The 22,584-nt window shown below is 33.5% G+C and overlaps 2 protein-coding genes across 2 annotated transcripts; both read right to left on the bottom strand.

The window, feature by feature from the left end:
- Nucleotides 1-20,023: 20,023 nt before the first annotated feature.
- Nucleotides 20,024-20,437, bottom strand: LOC132631417 (uncharacterized). The gene has a single exon (XM_060346992.1). It carries the CDS (start codon nucleotides 20,435-20,437, stop codon nucleotides 20,024-20,026), a length of 414 nt encoding a protein of 137 aa, XP_060202975.1.
- A 70-nt stretch (nucleotides 20,438-20,507) lies between these two features.
- LOC132631416 (uncharacterized) lies at nucleotides 20,508-22,337 on the bottom strand. Its single transcript, XM_060346991.1, has one exon. The coding sequence runs from the start codon at nucleotides 22,335-22,337 to the stop codon at nucleotides 20,508-20,510; it is 1,830 nt and encodes a 609-aa protein (XP_060202974.1).
- Between the last annotated feature and the right edge of the window lie 247 nt (nucleotides 22,338-22,584).

Below are 22,584 nucleotides of genomic sequence, written 5' to 3'. Positions count from 1 at the left end.
ATTCTCCTACACGTGTATTTCACTTTTACGTTATCATATTTCTTTACTTCTTCACTTCATTTATTACTCTATTATAGAAAGGACATGAAATTGTACTCTAAGCAGGAACTAACATGTGTATATTTCAGAAGTTTAACATTAATTTCACCTCTTGTGTGTTTACATTTTTAAGTCCTCACGTGTCCGCAGTGTCTCAATTATCCTTTCATTTGGGAATATACTCCTCAATCTCAATTTAAGTGTCTATGTTTGACTAGATACAGAGTTTAAGAAATAAACATTGCGAGAAATAAATTCTTACCAAATATATAGACGTAGTTAGAGGCAAACACAAAAGTTATCAGATTTTCTAATGTCTATTCTACGTATTTCTGTGACTTTGGCCCTTGTGTTAATCAATTGCAAGAAAAAAAGTAAATCTGCGTCTTGAACAACTATTTTCCTCTTCCTTTTACCCTTGTTATGCGGTTGTTTTCTTTTGGCCTTGAATTCTGAATTCATTTTAAAGTTTTTACATTTTAGTTTCGGTCTTATGCGGAAATTTGAATTTCTTTTTTATTTAGTTATTGAACTGTACTTAGTGCAATTATAAATACATTGATGTTACATCAAACACCTCTATTAGTATAATGCAACAATAGTAAGCATGTGAAATTGTACTCTAAGCAGGAATTAACATGTGTACATTTCAGAAGGTTAACATTAATTCTACCTCTTATGTGTTTACTTTTTAAGTCCCCACGTGTTCGCAATATCTTAATTGTCCTTTCATTTGACTTATACTCCCTCTGTCTCAATTTAAGTGTCTAAGTTTGACTAGACACGAAGTTTAAGAAATAAGATAGACTTTTGAATCTTGTGGTTTTAAATTAAAAATGTGTATAATATAATAAAATATCATTTGAATCTTGTTATTATAAACTTGACATGTAGGATATTTGAATTGTCAACTTACTAAATATAAAAAGAGGCGAACATAACCAAAATAAGATAAATTTTAACAACAATTGAGAAATTAAAGGAGAAAATAAGAGGAAAAGAAACAAAACATGGAGACTCACTAAGGAGAATCGCGGTATTCTTTGCAAAATATACAAACCATAAAGACTAATTAAAGTGAGCAACCAAATTAATCATGTTAAGGCCTCGTGTATCGCACGGGCATAGTTTGCTAGTTTTCTTTAGAATAGGTAGAGAGTGAATTGAATTCTATAGTCATCAGGTCCACGTGCTGAAAGTTCCTCTACCTACCTTGGTTATTAAGGGTGTGTTCGGTATGAATGAAAACATTTTTTAATTTTCTCATATTCGTTTGATTAAAAATTTTGAAAAATATTTTCTTTAGGAAAACAAGTTCCACAATAATGAGGAAAATGACTTTCCTAATCAAAGTAGGAAAAATAAGCCCACAATTGACATTTCACCAACCACCAAACGCCAACAAGTCCCACAACCCCACACACCCTTCCCCACCCACCCCAAATTTTTTTAAATATATTTTTTTTGGATTTTCTACAGCACCCATCCCCCCCCCCCCCCCCCCCCCCGCAACACACACCCAAAAAAAAAATTGTTTGGTTTTTACACTACCCACCCCACCACCCCCTCGAAAAAAATTATTTTTTGTCAAAATAAAAGTTTTGGATTTTTTTTTCCAACAACTCCCCACCCACCTCCTCGCATCCACCCCCATCCCCGCACCAACACCCCCTCCAAAAAAATTAATTATTTTTAAAATAAAAAGTTTTGAAAAGTTTTTTTTTTATATTTTGATTTTCTACGACACCCCCCCCCCCACCCACTCCCCAACACCCCACCACTCCTCCAAAATAAAAAACTTTTTTTCAAAAAGGTTTTGAGAAAATTTTATTTTTTGATTTTCTACATCCCCTTATCCCCTCCCGAATTTTTTACTTCATATTTAATTTTACTCTTATAAAAATTTATAAAAATGAAAAGTTTGCTAATTTGGCGTGGGGTGGGTGGTGAGGGTGGTGGGGGTGGATAAGAAAAAAAAATCAATTTTTTGTAAAAGTTAAATAAAATATATGAAATAGAAAATTTGGGAGAGGGTAGGTGGGTGAGAGGGTTGGATAGAGAGGTGGTGTAGGGTAGGGTGAGGTTGGGGGGGTGAAGATGAAGTGGTTGGAGAGTAGTGGTTGGGTGTGGGGGGGGGGGGGGGGAGGGGGGATTTGGTTTGGAGGTGGGCGGTGGGTGTGGGTGTGGGGGTGGGATTTGGTTGGGGGCGTGGAGGGTGGGTGAAGGGGTTGGTGTGGTATGAGGTGGTGGGGTTGGTGGGGGCATGAGTGGCATTTTCCGAAAAAAATTCTACCAACCAAACAAACATGAGAAAATAAGTAAGAAATTCACTTATTTTTCACTACCCAACCGAACACGAGAAAATAAGTAGAAATTCATTTATTTTTCAAGAACAAATTTTCTTGAAAAATATTTTCCTCCATACCAAACACACCCTAAATTTCTTTGGGAATTAAGAGATATTTGTACTGCTCTAGTAATTTATCTGAAAGAGTGATGGGAAAAAAACGTAGTTATGATATTGACACTAAATAGTAAATTAAAAATTAGAAAACAAACTCCAATTTTCTCTTTTTATTTTATAATAATTTATGAATTTAAGTAAGCAACTTCTTTTATCTCCTCTTCTTCTTATTAACTAGATGAAGGAATGGCAGTGCGCTGCACGGGCCCAATAATTTTAATTTCAATATAATTTATTTACGTTTCGATTACTACTGCAGTTACTAATATTTATGTTATTGTTATATCTATTAAAGATAATTTTATATTTTCTTATTTTAATTCTATCTTTATGTTGCATGCACTTGATAGGAGTTCATATACTTTTGACCAATAAAAATAACATTGGAAGCATCTCTACTTCCACATATATTAATTTTTTAAATTTTCAATTTCAGATTATATATATATATATATATATTTTTTTTAAACTCCAAATCTGAATTGTGAAAGCAACTAATATATCAATTTTCTTCTATTCTTTTTTTTTCTTTGGATGTTCCTCGCTTATTTAGTTTTAGTTTTGTTGTTCCTTCTTTTACTCTTCGAATATATTTACTCTTATTTTTCGCTATTTACATATACTTTTCTCCTTTCCTTTTTAACTTCTCAACTTTTTCCTGATACTCTCCCATTTAACAGTCTAACATAAATATCGCGGAAAAAATAGTTTTCTCACTTTAAACTTGTATTTTCTTTAAAGAGTGCAAGTTATAATTTTAATATAAATAAAATATTAATGAACTTAAAATACTTTTATTCCAAGAAATACGTTTTTTGTACCAAAAGGAATTTCACTTTCTGATATGTAGAAATAATTTTAACCTCAAAGTTCAAACTTCTCATTTTATCTTTAATACGATGATTTACAGACACACAAATATGTATGACATGTTTTAAGCCATAAATCTCAAGTGTTTTTTTCTTAAACTTTATGTCTTGTCAAATTTGGTGCCACATAAATTGAGACGGACAGAGTACTAATAATGTTGTAATGCTATAATCTAATTTTTCCAATAGAATAAAATAAAAAGAGCTAAATTTACAATAAAATTCAAGAATATACAAATAAATAAGAAGTTAAATTCAATATTTTAGGAAATTAAATTAACTTTGCTAATGAATCTAACAAAGTATCATAAGTATTAATAGAAATCATACATTGTAGGAGTAAATGTTAATAACCAAACAGAAATCCAATTTCTTTCAAACGTTAAGTTAAGAATGGTAACAGAAGTTCTGTGCGAGAAAACTTGCCAATGAAAAGCGAAACAGTTGAAAAAGAGACCCCTCGACTTCTTTCATGCCACGTAGAGCAATTACAAAGTGGCTTTTGAAAGAGTGATGGATAATGAGATCAACACAATGGCAGTTTAGAGCTCGTTTGGATTGGCTTATAAATTGCTTATAAGCTGTTTTCAGCTTTTTTGAGTGTTGGACTGACCAGCTTAAAATCATTTTGTGCTTAAAATAAGTTCAAAAAAATAATTGAGCCCATTTGACTTAACTTATCTAAAGCAGCTTATAAGCTAACAGCTTATAAGTAAAAAAAAATAAGTTAGATTACCCCAATTTATTTATTTTAATTTATAAGCTGTTTGGAGCTTATAGGCATAAGCCCATCCAAACAGACTCTTAGTCAAGGCACAGAAATATTTATATTTTAGCTACAGTAAGATTCCTTTTTGACAAATCATATTGCTCCATTTTCATTGAAATGGCCAAAATACCCTCAAAATGTCTAAGCAGACATGTTGACCTCCTGTGTGCTAACTCCCTCTTCTAATGTAGCTAAAAAAAATAACATCCAACGGCAACATGTTAATCTATCTTTGGTCAACACATCATCACTTATGACGGAAAAACGTGTATATATATATATATATATATATATATATATATATATATATATATATATATATATATATATATATTACTACTATTAAGAAACATGGGTTGGGGCTCCTTTTTGTGGGGCCCCCATGAAAAAAAATATTTTGAGCCCCATATTAAGCAGCCCATAAAAAAAAACAAAATTGTAAAAAAAAAATTATAGGCCCCATATATATTAAATAACAACTAATATTAAAAAAAATTGTGGGCCTCATATTAAACACCAATCAATATTAAAAAAAAAAACTGGAACCCATCACATCCAAACTCACTGAAAAAAAAAGTGGATCCCATATTAACAAAATTAAGCAATATTAAAAAAAAAGTGAATCCCATATTAAAAAAAAACAAACAATGTTTAAAAAAAATGTGGGCCCCATATTAAACACCATGCGTATTCATAGCAAACGCTAATATAATAAAGTTTTAAATACGGAGCACAAACTACAATGTTATATTAATCGTGTTTTGAACATAGTTTCCCATATTGACAAAATCAAGCAATATATAAAAAATAAAAATAAAAAGTGAATCCCATATTAAAAAAACAAACAATGTTAAAAAAAAGTGTGGGCCCCATATTAAACACCATGCGTATTCGTAGCAAACACTAATATAATAAAGTTTTAAATACGGAACACAAATTACAATGTTATATTAATTGTGTTTTGAACATAGTTTCCCATATTGACAAAATCAAGCAATATATATATATAAAAAAAAGTGAATCTCATATTAAAAAAATAAACAGTGTCAAAAAAAAAAGTGCACACTTTGTATTCTTAGCAAACACTAATATAATAAAGTTTTAGATACGGAGCACAAATTACAATGTTATATCAATCGTGTTTTGAACATAGTATATATATATATATATATATATATATATATATATATATATATATATATATATATATATATATATATTATATGCATAAAAATAGTGCAAACTAATAATGTCCAAAAGGGCGAGCCCCATACTAAACAACACCAGGCAATATTAAAAAAATTATAAAAAAAAACTATATAAAGCATGGGTTTAGACGCATGCTTCATCGTCCGCTGTCCCTTAAAAAAAAGGGTGGGCCCCATACTAAATAACATCGAGCAATAAAAAAAAAAAGTGAAACTCATCACATCCAAACTCACGGGAACAAAAAAGTGGACCCTATAGTAACAGAATCAAGCAATATTAAAAAAACAAAAAAGTGAATCCCATATTAATAAAACAAACAATGTTAATAAACAAATGCTTAGAAAATCAAACAATTAAATCAACGGAAAAGGTCCAAAAATACCCCTGAACTATTGAAAAAGGCTCATAAATACCCTCCTTCCACCTTTTGGTCTAAAAATATCCTTAAGGTTTGTTTTTGGCTCAAATATACCCCTCAAACTAACAAAGTTAAAGTTAACTCTTTTAAAAAGCCAAATGTCATTTTGTGATTAGACATATATATTATTTAATTTAAAAATTAAAAAATATGAACAAAACTGATTTTTTTTTTTGCATTTTCTGAATTAATCAACGAAATATGTTTTTTTTTTGCATTTCGTGAATAAAAAAACGAAATAGAAAATTATAATTCTTTTTTGCATTTCATGTATTGAAAAATGAAATAGGATAAAAAAATTAATTTTGTTCATATAAAAACAAAATTGAAAAATATATTTTGTCCAATTTTCCAATTTCGTTTTTATATGAACGAAAATAATTTTTTTTTATCCTATTTCGTTTTTTAATACACGAAATGCAAAAAACAATTATAATTTCCTATTTCGTTTTTTTATTCACGAAATGCAAAAAAAAAACATATTTCGTTGATTAATTCACGAAATGCAAAAAAAAAAAAACAGTTTCGTTCATATTTTTAAATTTTTTAGTTTTTAATTTTTAAGTTTCCACACAATTTTTTTTTTTAAAAAAATATGTAAATTACGGAATTTTATTATTGGCAATTTTTTTTTTAAATCTGGAATTTTAAATTACTGGAAATTTATTATTGGCAATTTTTTTTTTAAAATTTGGATTTTTTTTTAAATTACGGAATTTTATTATTGACCAATTACAAATTGCCATTTGGCTTTTTAAAAGAGTTAATTTTAACTTGTTAGTTTGAGGGGTATATTTGAGCCAAAAACAAACCTTAAGGGTATTTTTAGACCTAAAAGGTGGATGGAAGGGTATTTTTAGACCAAAAGGTGGAAGAAGGGTATTTATGAGCCTTTTTCAATAGTTCAGGGGTATTTTTGGACCTTTTCCGTTAAATCAATAATGATGAACTCATTGCCACATGCATATCAACCCATTAGTGGGAGCAAATGAAATTATTGTACAACAACATACTTAAAATACTCATATATTAAAATAAGATAGAATTTAATTACTTTTTCATTTTTTCCTTACTCTAATAAATGTGAAAAAAATTGTGGGCCCCATATTAAACAGTATGCGTATTTTTAGCAAACACTAATATAATAAAGTTTTAAATACGGAGCACAAACTACAATGTTATATTAATCGTTTTTTGAACATAGTATCCCATATTGACAAAATCAAGAAATATATATATAAAAAAAAAAAAGTGAATCTCATATTAAAAAAATAAACAATGTCAAAAAAAAGTGCAGACTTTGTATTCTTAGCAAACACTAATATAATAAAGTTTTAGATACGGAGCACAAATTACAATGTTATATCAATCGTGTTTTGAACATAGTATATATTATATGCATAAAAATAGAGCAAACTAATAATGTCCAAAAGGGTGGGTCCCATACTAAACAACACCAAGCAATATAAAAAATAAAAATAAAAATAAAAGAAGAAACTATATAAAGCATGGGTTTAGATCCATGCTTCATCGTCCGTTGTCCCTTAAAAAAAAGGGTGGGCCCCATACTAAATAACACCGAGCAATAAAAAAAAGGAAGAAAAAAAAGTGGAACTCACCACATCCAACTCACGGGAAAAAAAAAGTGGACCCCATATTAACAGAATCAAGCAATATTAAAAAAAAAAGTGAATCCCATATTAATAAAACAAACAATGTTAAAAAACAAATGCTTAGAAAATCAAACAATTAAATCAATAATGATGGACTCATTGTCATATGCGTATCAACCCATTAGTGGGAGTAAATGAAATTATTGTACAGCAACATACTTAAAATACTCATGAAAAAAAAATGGACCCATATTAAAAAAAAAAAAAACGTGCACCCCATATACTAAAAAATCAAACAATATTCATGTAATTCCCAAAGTATCCCCATCAAGTCAATAATAGTGGATTCATTGCCACATGCATATTAACCCATTAGTGAGAGCAAATGAAATTATTGCACAGCAAAAAACATGGACCTCATATTATTACTTTTCTTCAAAATATTTAATTGCTGTATTTGCTATTCCGCCATGTCATTTATTTATTATGTTTACTAAAATAAATATACTTAAAATATATATATTTAAAAATAAAATAATTAATAAGGTAAATTAGTGAAATTCTAATTCTAATTGACGTTTTCTTAAAAAACATGTAAAAAACAACATGACAAGTAAAATGAGTTAAACAAAAAATATTTACTAAAAATTAAAAAATAGAAGTTCTTCATTTAAATAGAAAATCAAATTTCTACTTCGTTTAATCTTAAACATATAAAATTAATATAACAATTTGAATTAGAATTATCCAAATCAAATTTTGATAAAAAAAATTATATGTATTACTTTACTATTACTACTATATAGAAGAGCCAGTTTATAGAGGCAACATTGTCATCCGTGTTCGGTCCTATTTTTTTATTTAAGACTAAAAATAACCCTTTGTGGTCCCACCCACTTTTTTATTTAAGGCAAAAAAATGACGTTTTATACTTTATATTACCAACTCTTCTAAAAAGTAGATAGAAATACTTTATTATATTTCTATTTTTCTACTATATAGAAGCATCGGTTTACCCATGCTTCGTCGACAGTCACTTTTAAAAAAAAAAAAAACTGGACCCCACCCTCCCCAAACTCATGAAAAAAAGTGGACCCACCCTCTTCAAACTCATGAAAAAAAAATGGACCCCATATTAAAAAAAAAAAACAACGTCAAAAAAAAAAAAGTGCATGCCATATACTAAAAAATCAAACAATATTCATATAATTCCCAAAGTATCCCCATCAAGTCAATAATAGTGGATTCATTGCTACATGCATATTAACGCATTAGTGAGAGCAAATGAAATTATTGCATAGCAAAAAACATGGACCTCATATTATTACTTTTCTTCAAAATATTTAATTGCTGTATTTTCTATTCCGCCATGTCATTTATTTATTATGTTTACTAAAATAAATATACTTAAAATATATATATCTACTTTGTTTCGTTTCAAACATATAAAATTAATTTATTAATTTGAATTAGAACTATCCAAATCAAAATTTGATAAAAAATAATAAGTATTTTACACTTTTAAATCAATCGAATTAAAATTGAAAGTATCAACTGATGCTTAAATATTGCTATTATTTTATCTCAAAGACAAGAAAATAGTTTTCTTTTAAACAAATCTTCTCTTTTAAAAAGTATTAATAAATTTTCGTAGCAAACACGAATAAAATAAAGTTTTGTCGTCCTCACATTCCAAATTTAAGAATTGTGATTGGTTGATGATTACACGCGGCTGCTACTGCACTTTCTTGGCCTATCTCACTTTTAACACTCAATTCCTTCTATTCAATCTATTTCACGTGGGGTGGGGCCCTGCAACTTTTTGTGAATCTTTTTTAGCCCCTGACTCCCTCTAATTTATATTGTATGATATTTTTAGTTTTTATATTAGTTCAAAATAAATAGTTTTACATAATTAAGAAGAAATTAAAATAGCTATTTTTCTTCTTTCAAATTTATTCTTATTTAAATAAATTATTTTTTACATAATCAATGAATTATATTAAATTGGTATTATTTAATTAAGAATAATTTAGTGAAAACGCTTTCTACTCTAAGTGTAAGTAAAATTTTAAGGGGTGTGTCCGAGCAAAAAACACCATATCATATAAATCGAGTATTAGATTACCATTTACATTATATTTCATTATATATTTTCATAAAATTTAGGTAACTGTGGAGCCACATTTTCATTTCTAACGTAAGTATTTATTAGATCTTACTAATTACTCTCTCTTCATTTCAATTTATGTGGACTTTTCACCAAGAGTTAATTTAATTAAACTTTTAAGCTAAATTAAATTAGATCAACTTAATACTTTGAATTAAAATTAAGATATTTAAAAACTATACAAAAAGTACTATTCTCTCTGTCTCAATTTAAGTCTCTTAATTTGACTAGGCACGAAATATAATAAATATAGAGATTTTTGAATTTTGTGGTCCTAAATTAAAGATGTGTATAATGTACTAAATTATCCTTTCAATCTTATTGTTATAAACTTGTCATGTAAGATGTTTGAATTGTCAACTTACCAAATATAGAAATAGACACTTTTTTAGACTAACCAAAAAGGAAAGTAAGATACTTTTTTTTAAAAAAATAAAGTCCACTAGGCATTTTGGTGCCTAGGGCTAATTTTATTAATTTTCTCAAAGAAACTCCAAAAATTCTTTACAAATATAGCCAAAGGCTAATAATAAGAGCAAATTAAACTAATGACCAAATTAAGACTTATAGTTTGTCTTAACTTGATACTACAAATTGCAAAAGAATTAATTAAAAGAAGTGAAGTAAAAGTGAAAAATGAAATAAATAACTTGATCTTGAGCAGCTGATGATCCAATCATCCGAACCTTGCCTAAGCACACTACATTCTCCAAATATTGATAATTTCTCAGTGGGATAAGCATCCCGGGGTGCTAATACCACCCACTAAGAAAAAAACAATAAATAGATCATGAGTGCAACTTTGTAGTTCAAGCAGTCCCAAATATCACCATATACCATGTATACCACTGGTATATCTGTGTTTATCAATCTGAAAAAGCTGTTGTTCATATACCAACTACAACCTGTAGACTGTTGTAGTAACTCTTCCTGAATTCCCAAACAATAGCTTTGTTTCTTTTTGCTCCAGTGATGCAGACTGAACAGAACCAAGTATCAATCTGCCATCTATTGGTTTTCCAGGTTGCTGTAAGCAGCACTTGTGCCACAGCAGTGGTGCACAAAATTAGCAGCAGCTTCATCCCTGGCCGTCTTTTGTTGTCCACTAGACCTTTTAATAGACTTCCTGTTAGTCCCTTCTGCTGTCGTGTCATCCGATTGTTATTGTGAATCCATGCTGAACCTGCACTGTCCTTGCTAAAGTACCTGCAAAACAGAAACCAATGTGAGTAGAAAGTACCATCATGTTCTCTTCCCATAGTACTTGAACCTTTTTAGGTGTTGCATTTATGATGCTTGTACCCATCATTACTGTGTAGTTGCACATCATTTAGCAGTCAGCTTCTGAACCACCAAGCTCATATTAGGTGCTGCATTTATGATGCTTGTACCCATCAGTACTGTGCAGTTGCACATCATTTAGCAGCCAGCTTCTCTGAACCACCAAGCTTGCTGATGTACTTGTTTTTCCATCTAACATGATTTGGACATTGCCAAAAACTTCCCTCCACACTACCAGCACCAATCAAACCCCTCCAACCTTCTCTGGCCATTCTATTTATTTTTTGCCACCTTGAGTTCCATGCTAAACCAACTGAGATACTACATAGACTACTGAAGCTCATGCCCATCAAATATGCTGTAAGACTAAGCACCTCATCAAAGCAATTGATGCAGTTATTGTCCACTCTGCAACATCTTGTGTTTGACCCCCAGTTTTTTCAGTATGTATCTAATATTGAGGATTCTGCAGCACGAATTATTCATAAAATTTCCCAACCTTCAGCAACCATCAGGAGCCTGCACACCAGCAAACACCTCCAACCTTCTTTGCAGAATCTCCTCTTTTTTTTCTTTTTTTTTTTTAATAAAATTCCCTCCTGGTGTACAGCAGCAGCAAAATTGCTGTATTTATTCACACCTTATGCCTATTAGTCTCCCAAAAACACCTTGTGCTAGAAGAAACCAATTACCCACACTGTTGGCCCATGATGCACCAAGCATGCACCAAATTATGAGGGACCAACTCTGTAAACTGCTGCTGTTCCAAGTGTCCCAATTCTCTACACTGCTGCTGCTACTTTGCACAACCTGCAATTTTGAAACAAAACCAAACCTGCCAGTGTTGTAACCATCAGCTCAGCAGCTGTTATGAACCTGGAGTTGCACTATATTAACATGTCCTCTACTAGTATAATCCCAGATGTACCAACTCCCTTCCCATATTTCTCTTCTTCACAATCAGACCAGGTTCTGATGTATATTCGAAACCAGCAAACATTTCCAACCTTCTCTGCTTATATATATATATATATATATATATATATATATATATATATTTTCTTGTGAGCTGCTGTTTACCAACTGCTACCCATAGCATTGATTTTTCCAGGCTCTCCACCCAAAACAGTTGTAAATGAATGGTTCCATTAATCTGTATCTTCCCATCAAGCGTTTCAACCAAAAATACCTTATTTACCATTTTGCCCCTGATCATGAAAAATCAGTCTTGATATTCCAAACCCTCAGGTTCTCCATATAACATATTTTAAAATGACTGTATACATCATTATCCATCATCCTAATTGACTTTCCGACCTGAAAAACCATATTTCCCATTTTGGCCCTCATTAAGAAATACCAATGAATTCCACCCTCCTCCTACTTATTGTCAAGTTATCAGTATAATGGGCATCTAATGCCAATGCCACACTGATATCCTGTCAATAGGCACTCCAACATTCATCAATATCTCTTTTGAGTTCTAATTCTCAAATAGGGACACTGCAACTTGTCACTATTGAGAATCTTTCTTCCTATTGGATCCAGATCTATAAAGGAATTCGCAATCACCTCCCCATGATCGAGGGCATAATTAGCCAAGTGATCAGCTAATTGATTGCCCTCTCTCATGATATGCAACACCTGGACATCAGCATTATCAATAATCTCCAAAATCTCCTCTACAACAAAGGCTATATTCCAAGGGGGTTTCCACTGCCTCTCCAAAATGTTTTTCAACAAGAGTGAATCAGTCTCCAATATGAAAGAATACACATGTTGAGAAAGACAATATCTTGCAGCTTCAAGAAGTGCCATAGCCTCAGATTCAGTGTTAGTATTGTCCTCCATTTCTTTAGCTTTTGCATAAACCAAGTTACATGTATCATCCCTTACACAGAATGCATATGAGCTTCGACCTGGGTTGCCCCTAGTAGCACCATCAGTGTTGCATTTCAAGCAACCTTCAAAAGGCAGTTTCCACCACACCTTAGTCACCTGCAACCTTGGAACATAATTTTCCAGAATTCTCAAAATTTCAGGTCACCTGTGAGGGACATTTTTGATACTTGGCTTCCTCAATCTCACAAAATGTTGAATATTAGTTGAGGCCTGATAAATGACTCTACTAATTGACACCTTGTCCCTATGCTTGTCACCATTTCTCTTCTTCCACAACTCCCAAACAATGATAGAAGAGATGGCATAAAGGATTGGTTCTATCCTTGGTATTACATCAGCGGTCCACCACTTTGTAATAACTTGGTGCAAATGCATGCCATCTATATTTATACCTGCAGCACCACAAAAATAAGACCATGCTTTTTGAGCAGTTTCACATCTCAAGAAAATATGGGGGACAGTTTCTTCTTTGGGATTAGCACAACACATACACATAGAAGGCATGTGATATCCCCAACTTCTAATAACATCATCCAAAGGCACTTTAAAATGCCACACCCTCCACATTAAGAAAGAAATCTTGAATGGCAACCCTTTCACCCAAATCTTCTTGTACACATCCCTCTTTTCACCTCTGCTTCTTATAAATTCCCATGCTGACTTAACGGTGAAATCACCTTGAGTTTCCAGAATCCACCAAGGTTTGTCAAGTTCATCACCCTTAGCTGGAGGCTGCAATTCTTTAAGAATGTAATCTGCATATTCTTCAGGAAGGTTATTTCTGATTGCTTGTTCACGTCATCTGCCTTCTGTGACTACATCAGACATGTTATTAATCTCTTCATTACAATAGAAATCAGAAGGTGTTAGAAAATAAAGAGGTCCCAAACTAGTCCAATTATCAAACCAAAACAAAGATGACCCCATTCTAAGTTGCCACCATATCTGATGATCAATTAAGTCCCTTGCTTGAAGCATTTTCCTCCAAATGTGTGAACCTTGTTTCCATGGCACAAGTATGGGGTTGTTTTTCTTTAAGTACTTGTTGCTCATGAAAGAACTCCATAGTGATGGTTTGGTTCTAAAGTTCCACCATAACTTAGCAAACAATGCCATGGATATATCCCTAAGCGATCTAAAACCCAAACCACCCTCATCACAAGGCAGGCAAGCAGTATCCCAACCTGTCCAATGCTTGCTCCTCTCACCAACAGTGTTGCTCCAGAAAAATTGAGCAAATATCTTGTGCAATTTCTTAATCACAAAGGACGGTGGGTCAACAGCGGCCAACAAATGCATAGGCATGGCTTGTAACACATGCTTCAACAGAATTGCCCTTCCACCAAATGACAATAGCTTCCCTTTCCACCCTTGCAATATGTTTCTCACCTTTGCTATAAGTTCCGAATAGAAAGACATCCTGCTCCTTGCATAATAAATGGGACAACCAAGATATATCACAGGAAATTCCTTCCTTGCAATGCCAGTAACCCGTTCTACCTTCTGAAATATCTCCTCATCAACCCTATCATGCAAATAAACTGAAATTTTGGCCTTGTTGATCAACTGCCCAGAAGCTTGTTCATATTCAGTCAAAACATTCATGATCAAACCCAATGAAATCTCACATGACGAGGAAAATATTATAGTATCATCTGCATACGCAAGGTGGTTAATTTTTGGACTCCATTTAGGCAAACCAAACCCAGTGAACCACAAATTGCTATGCAAAACATTCAAACCCCTTGTTAATACTTCAACAGCTAATATGAACAAAGTAGGCGACAAAGGATCCCCTTGCTTAACACCCCTAGTAGAGTGAAAGAAACCATGAGGCTGGCCGTTAATAAGTACCGAATACCAATTATTTCCCACAATTTCATAAATCAGACTTATAAACTGTTCACAAAATCCCATTTTCCTCAAAACATTTGTAAGAAAAATCCATGACAACCTATCATAGGCCTTTGTCATATCCAATTTCATCACAACATTAGGAACAATAGCATTGGCATTCTTCTTGCCTTTATTAGTTTTGAGTCTGATATCAGTGATTATTTCCTGTGTCAATAAAATATTCTCCACAATGCTTCTACCCCTCACAAATCCTGCTTGATTCTGTGATATCAAATTCGGCAACAAATGGACCATTCTCTCATGTACCACTCTGGAAAAAACCTTGTTCACAAAGTTACTCAGACTAATAGACCTCATATCACTAAAAGTCTGAACATCTTTCTTTTTTGGTAACAACACAAGATTTGTATGAGTTATATACCTGGGCAATTCATAGCCTCTAAAGAAATCCCAAACCATGTTGAAAATATCGTCGCCAATAATATCCCAACATGTTTGGGAAAAGAGACCTATAAAACCATCAGGACCACCTGCACTTGCATTATTTAAACCAAAAACAGTTTGTTTCACCTCTTCTTTCGTAGGAACAGCATCCAGTTCTTGATTCTGCTCAATACTAATCATAGACGGAACATGTTTCAGGATATCAAACTGTGTAGGAACCACAGTTTCATGAAATTGTGCCTAGAAATATCTAATTGCCTCCTCTGCTATGTCCTGCTCATTATCGATCCATTGACCAGCACTATTTTGAATTCTCTTCAGCTGCAACATCTTTCTTCTGCCATTTACATGTGCATGGAAAAATTTTGAGTTCTTATCACCATCTTGAAACCAGCTCATGCCTGCTTTCTGTTTCCAGAACTCTTCTTCCAAATGTAGTACCCTTGTAAGTTCCGCCTGCACCTTCATAAACTTTTCCCTATTGGCAAATGAAGGATCAGCTTCAAAAAGTGCTTCATGAGCCTTAATAACTTCTTCCAATTTGGTTATCTGCTGAAATATATCACCATAAGTAGCTTTACTCCAAACTGATAAAACTTTCTTCAATTTTTTCAACTTCACATTGAATGTCATAAAGGAATTAGCAATCACATATGTTGTCCAGTTTTCCTTTACAACATCAAGAAAAGTAACATGCTTGGTCCAAAAGTTTAAAAATTTGAAAGATTTTTTAAACTGTTGGACTTGTTGCTTGCATTCTAGTAACAAAGGAGAGTGATCTGAGCCAAGCTTGATCAAATGAGTGATTTCCAATCCTAGAAACAGCTGCTGAAACTCAAAATTACCCAAGCATCTATCCAACCTTTTGAATACCCAGTCATCTGCCTCTCTGCCATTCCACCATGTAAAGACACTTCCCTTATACCCCAAATCAGTAAGATTACAAGTTTGAATACAATGCCTGAAATCTTCAACTTCATTAAGAGACACCGGTAGGCCACCATACTTCTCCTCCTCATCAGTGATAACATTAAAGTCACCCCCAACTAACCATGGAATTGTCATATCAGAAGCAAGATTATACAGAGAATCCCAAAGTTCGATTCTTTTAATTCTATCACACTTAGCATAGACCAAGGTGACAACCATCTCCATTTCCATATCCCAGTTGAATAACTTCAGTGTAAGCTGCTGAACAGTGTCCATCAAGACTGTTACTTCATATTCTTCATCAAAAAAGGCCCAAATTTTGCCAGAAATATTGCAAATAGCAGTCTCTAGCCCCAACCTTCTTCTGTAACTTTCCATCTTGTAGGCTTGTTGAAATGGCTCCATCAATCCTACAAGAAAGAATTTGTGTTTTGTATGCATTGTTAAAAGCCTTTTTTGTATTCACTGATCTAATATTCCATATTAGTGCATTCATCACCACATATGGGATTTAGAATTTGTCCTCCTCGTTGTCACCCCTGAAAAATGAGGTGCACTATCTTTTGCAACTTTCCTCTTTGCTTTCCCAGGCCCTTTTTCTATATGTCTAGGGGAAATATCACTTTCTCTTGCAGTATTTAAAAAATTCTGAGCAGTCGATTCTTCATCCATATCTATTCTAGCCTGTTCTCTATTTGGAATTGCTACTTACAAGTCTGCAACATTATCTATAGCTTTTTGTTCATCTTTAGCACCAGAATGAGCTTGAATTCCAGATTCTACACCAACAGTCTGATCTTGAGATTCATCAATATCATTCCCATCCAGGCTATACTGCTGCATGCTATCTGAAACCTTGTCACCATGCACCTTAACACCATGCTTTTCCTTTCCATGCGACTGCACCAGCTTAGAACCACACTCCAATTTTTTCCCACTGCCTTTGTTTCGTGGTACTATAGCAACTGTTTGGTTGCTCTGTATATGATCTCTAGCTGTTGGAGTCCCCTGTTGACTCTCCTGTACTTTGAGTGCATTAGGATTTGCACTAACTGCCTGCTGATCAAGAAATTCATTGGTTTTTTTGGCTGGGAAGTTATCCACCTCTTCACTACATGTATTCTCTTCCTGAACCTTAGTATCGACATTTTTTATTTTCTCTTCTGTAGCATGCCTCTTACCACCATGTTTAGCACCTGCCTGAATGTTGTTTGCTGCATTTGGGATATCCACTTCCTCATCATGTATTACCTTGTCAAACATTGCATGATCCTGCTGTGCAGATTCCTCACTAACTGCTCTATCTCGTTGAATTTCCTTTTCTTCATTATTCTCTTCAATTTGTTCACTCCAAAGTTTTCTCTCCTCAGTAGGACCATAACTATTTGATGGAATATGAGAAGATTCTTTGTCAGTAAAAACACTTTGCACCCATTGCTTAGTTTGAATTGGTGAATTCCGCCTTTTGCCTAGAGTATAAACAGGTGCATCAACATTAAGGGGCTTCTCCACTCCCTTATTCCCATCATCAATTAATGCCGCCACATCAGAGGAAGGTACCAATGTATTGACCTGCTTCCCGATGCTATTTCCTACATTTGGAATCTCTGGAACTTCCACAACTGGAGTATTAATAGCAGAATTAACTGCTGCTACCATCAGCTGTTTGTCGTCATCAACAACCCCTTCCTCTAGCTCTTCATCAACACCATCTAATGCATCAAATTTATTGGCAACTTGAACAGTGCCGAACTATTTTCCTACACTCTGCGGACCATTTACTTCAAGTGCTGGCAAGGCCAGATTCAACTGCTTGTTTCCATTAATATTCTGTTGTTTCTTACCTTTGTTAGGTTGCCATTTGTATAAGTCTTTCACATTGCCAACCACTTTCCCACTCTCCAACACCTTAATCACATGGTTCCTATTTCTATAATTTGCTTGCTTAAATTGTGCTTGCCTTGTAATATTTCTGCTTGTACCTAGTTCCTGCACCTTATTTGTAACAACCGCCTGCTTGCCTTTATCCTCTGCAACATGAACCTGCACTTCCTTCTCCTCACCCTGTCCTCCTTCTTCAATTTCTTTTTCAGGAAGCAATTCTGGGTGAATTTTCCAACATGTTTCTTCGTCGTGACCTTGCAGGCAACACTCTTTACAATACTTCGGTGTGAAATCATATTGTATCTTCACCCACTTGGTTTTAACTTCTCCAGTAGCACTATTAACAACTTGAATAGCCACTCGCTTAGGATGTTCCCTCAATAAATCAACCTCCACCTTGACTCGAGCACAACTTGGTCGTGTCTTATTTTTAGTAGCCAAATCTAATGTTAGTGGCGTACCTACTGCTGCAGCCATTGAGAAAAATTGAGATTGACCAAAATAATTTGGTGCTAAAGTTGGAAAGGAAATCCATGCAATTGCAATGCTCGTCTCCTTCGACGGATCAAACCATGGGTCCCATTTGAGTGTTCGCATTGGGTAGTACCATTGTGATTCCTTAATCCAAACCGCAGGGTTCGACATGAGAGTTACGTAATCTTCAAACAATTTACACCGAATTAAAATGTGTCTATTACACAGCAAACCAATTGTAACTTCTGATTTTAGTTCACACTGCCTAGCAAGATTAGTACGTAGAAATTGCATGTCGGGCACTCCGTACGTAAACTTACCAACAACTGCAAATTGTAATTCCTCTTGAATGATCATATGATTAATTTCTTCCATAGAATATTGAATTGTTGGTTCCCCATGCATATAAACGATGGGTTTTAAAGGAATTGGTGGAACCACTTCGCCACTGCTAGAAGTATTGGCAGTGGTTGATATGCCACTGCTGTTAACGTTAAGAGCTGCTGGCTGCAGCAGTTTCGAAAAATCAAGTGGTGGAGCAGCAGTAGTTCCGCCATTATTAACCAGTGCATGGGAACTGGATGCTTTAAAATGCATGGGAATTGTATGTTTCATCTTATTTAAGGGTAGGTTAGGAGGGACAACCTCAGTGGGAGGCTGCCCATTGGCCGGAGAGGCCATGAACGGCCCAAAAAATCCTGTCTCCGGCAAGGGTTTCACGTCTCCAGGAGAGAGAAGCTCTCAAGGGTTTAATGAGTAAGTTTTATTTAGATAAAGTAAGATACTTAAATTTGGATGTTTGGAGTATAAATTACACTTTTAAGCGAGGATTAATATTTTTAAACATAAACTATATATGAAGAACTAAATTGATTCTTGAGGTTCATATAATGAATTTAGTTTTTTCCTTAATTTCGTCTAAAAGTAAGCTTAAATCACCACATTTAAGTAAAACAAAATCTTGCAGCATGAAATAAAAATTTAATAAATATAAAAAATCTATTTCTATTTATAAATAAAGAAACTATATACTCACAAATTCATAAATAGGTCAATATTTTTTAGTTTGCGATTTTCACCGAGTTGTAATAATTTTATATAATTTAGATCATGTTGCTTTACAAAATGTCAAGTCTCTTATATCTCTTTTGTATTTGATAATTCTCCTGCCAAACTTCCTTCCTCATAAATATTTTTTTGTTTAATAATTATGAAGACTTATCAACAATACATGTTTAACATGCCACTGAATTATATTAATTATGCGGGAAAAAGATATGATACAGATTATACTTCCTTTATTAAAATATTATTTCCTCCGTTTTAATTTGTCTGTTTGGTTTTGAATTTACATGAAGTTTAAGAAGACTTTTGAAATCTTGTTGTCTTAAGCTAAAGATATGCAGTATGTACCAAAATGCTCTTTAATCTTATCGTCTTAACCATGTCATTTAGAAAATTGGAGTGAATACTATTTTGGGAAAACAACACCCAACCAGAGGCGGATCCAGGATTTGAAGTTTCCGGGTGCCATGCGTCATTCAATCAATTTGGGCTTCGGGTCGGATTATTCGTCTTTTCGAACTTTGATTCGGGTTATTCGTCTTTTCCGATGAAACATTTATTTATAGCAATATACAGAAGAGAAAAGCATAAAACTTTCAATAATATTACTAATATCATAAATATCCATCATTCATTTACAATTGTCCTTGATGAGGTTTCATCTTCTGAAAATGATCAATGACGACATCATTACGTACATTTGTGAATACATCACGCTCTGTGTAACAAACTAAACAATCATTCAAATATTGATCACCAATGCTATTTCGCACTTCATTTTTGATCCGCTTCATGGATGATAATGCTCTCTCCACAGTTGCGGTAGCAACAGGTAAGATCAGAGTTAATTTCACAAGTAAATAAACAAGTGAATAAGTATCCACAAGATTTGCCTCAACTAATGCTTTTGCCAAATCACGAATTCCTTGCAAGTGGGAGAACTTGGGATTACCACTTCGCATATGAAATATGAAAGTATCGAGTTGGTAACTCAAATCTCGAATCTGTAGTTCATCAAACTCATCTGGGTAACACTTTGCTAAAGTCATGATTCTACCTTTATCAAAATTAGCAAAAGAATTGATAGGATTCAAGCTACCCAGCCCAAGAAGCAAATCACTACTCACTACTCACTACATCAAAGCGATCATTAAGCTCTTGAAGTTGCACATCAATCACAGCACAAAAGATTTCAATACGCAAGTGGTGTGAATAAGAAACACCAGAAGACTTACGCTTTGACTTTCCAGGAAAATAAGACTCATCTAACTTGGGAATCAAAATATCTTGTGCATCACAAAATGAGGAAACATCATCCAACAAAGGCCTCCATCCAGTTTCCCTCATATGTTGCAATCTTTCTTTTGCAATGTTAAGAAACTCCACGGCATTAATAATATCTTGATCCTTTTTTTGTAAAATTTTGCTCAACTCATTTGACATTGCTAACACTTTCAACATCAAGTGAAGCATAAAAACAAACTTGAATGTTTTAATCTCAGTCAAAAGATATTTTGCTTGATTTCTATCACTTGAGGTGGAACCTTCATGTTTAATCACTTCAAGCACATGAGCAATAGTTGAGAAAATAATAATAAAGTTATCTAATGTTTTGAAATGTGATCCCCAACGAGTATCACCTGGTCTTTGAAGTCCGCGCATTTGATTTAGTCCTCGTCCAGTATGAACTTCACCTGATTCAAGTAACTGCTCCAACTTTTCAGCTTGATGATGATGAATCAAATCTCTACGCTTAAAAGATCCTCCAACAACATTCAACACATTAGTAACATGATCAAAGAAGTCTTCAACATCCCCATGTTTTTTAGCAATAGCTACAAGTGTTAATTGCAATTGATGAGCAAAACAATGAATGTAATATGCCGATGGACTATCTTTCATAATCAAAGTTTTGAGACCATTTATCTCTCCTCTCATATTACTAGCTCCATCATAACCTTGCCCACGTATTTTGGACGGACTTAGTGAGTGATTAGAAAGCAAAGAGTAGATTTCCTTCTTTAACGAGCATGCCGATGTATCACTAACATGCACTAGACCGATAAATCGTTCTACCACCTCACCATTCTTATCAACATACCGCAACACAACAACCATTTGTTCTTTGTGTGAGATATCTTTGGACTCATCCACTAATATACCAAAGTAATCTCCATTCAAGTCTCCAATTATAGCTTTCACCGTTTCTTTTGCACAAGCGTGGACAATATCTTTTTGGATCATAGGACAAGTCAAAGTATCATTTTGTGGAGCATTTTCTAATATCACTTTTCCCACATCCGGATGTTTATCCCCGTGCCATCGCAAAAATCCTAAAAAGAAGCCTTGATTTGTTGAAGATTCACTTTCATCATGACCTCGAAAAGGCAACCCATAGTGCAAAAGAAGTCTTGCCACATCAATTGAGGCTTTCAAACGCATTCGATAATCATTTTTTTCCTTCTCGGAATGCTTTTCAAGAACAACTTGAATTGATTGATGATGATTTGACAAATCTAGCATCTTCTTGAAACATTTATCATGGACACTATTAACCTCACCAACATGCAAACGGAACCTTTCAAGAGCCCTATTCCAACTCCTTAAACCATTTTTCGTATAAAACTCACCCGCAATTCCATGTACAAATTCATTTTTGAACAAATAACAACATAGGCAATATGCAGCATCTTTCTTCATGCTATACGCCAACCAATTAGAATGTGGACCTTTGTACCAACTTGAAACAAATTGACGACCTCTATTTCCTATTTGAGTTGTAGGAAATTTTTTCAGTAAAGGTTGACAAGGTCCTGTTTGAATATAATGTCTCCTCACTTCATCCCGAATTCGAGGGTTATATTCAGCAATAGGTATCCTTTCTCTTGGATCAGCTTCAAGCGATCCTAAATCGAGCACATCTATAAGTTGAGAACGATTGACATCCATACTAGAACTCGGTTGAGAACAATTAAATTTTGTGAGAAATTTATCCATCTTCAAAGAATCAAAACACTTCCCTACAAAATGAAAGTTCAATTCACCTCACAATTTGAAGTAAAGCACCACAAATTTTGAAAGTAAAATGGAGATTTGGGTAGAATTTGGATACTGTTTTTTTTTTTTTGCTGAAAAGTCCTGAAATAGTGAATCTGAACTGCCAAAAATGGAGTTTTTAGTACAAAACCCAAATATT

This window comes from Lycium barbarum, chromosome 3 (genome assembly GCF_019175385.1).
Source record: "Lycium barbarum isolate Lr01 chromosome 3, ASM1917538v2, whole genome shotgun sequence".
In the NCBI taxonomy this organism is placed as follows: Eukaryota; Viridiplantae; Streptophyta; class Magnoliopsida; order Solanales; family Solanaceae; genus Lycium; species Lycium barbarum.
This window is presented reverse-complemented; position numbering and strand designations above follow the sequence as displayed.

What these genes read in the sequence shown, in the direction of transcription:
- LOC132631417 (XM_060346992.1), bottom strand. Translation starts at nt 20,437, where the DNA reads ATGACTTTAGCAAAGTGTTACCCAGATGAGTTTGATGAACTACAGATT.
- LOC132631416 (XM_060346991.1), bottom strand. Translation starts at nt 22,337, where the DNA reads ATGGATGTCAATCGTTCTCAACTTATAGATGTGCTCGATTTAGGATCG.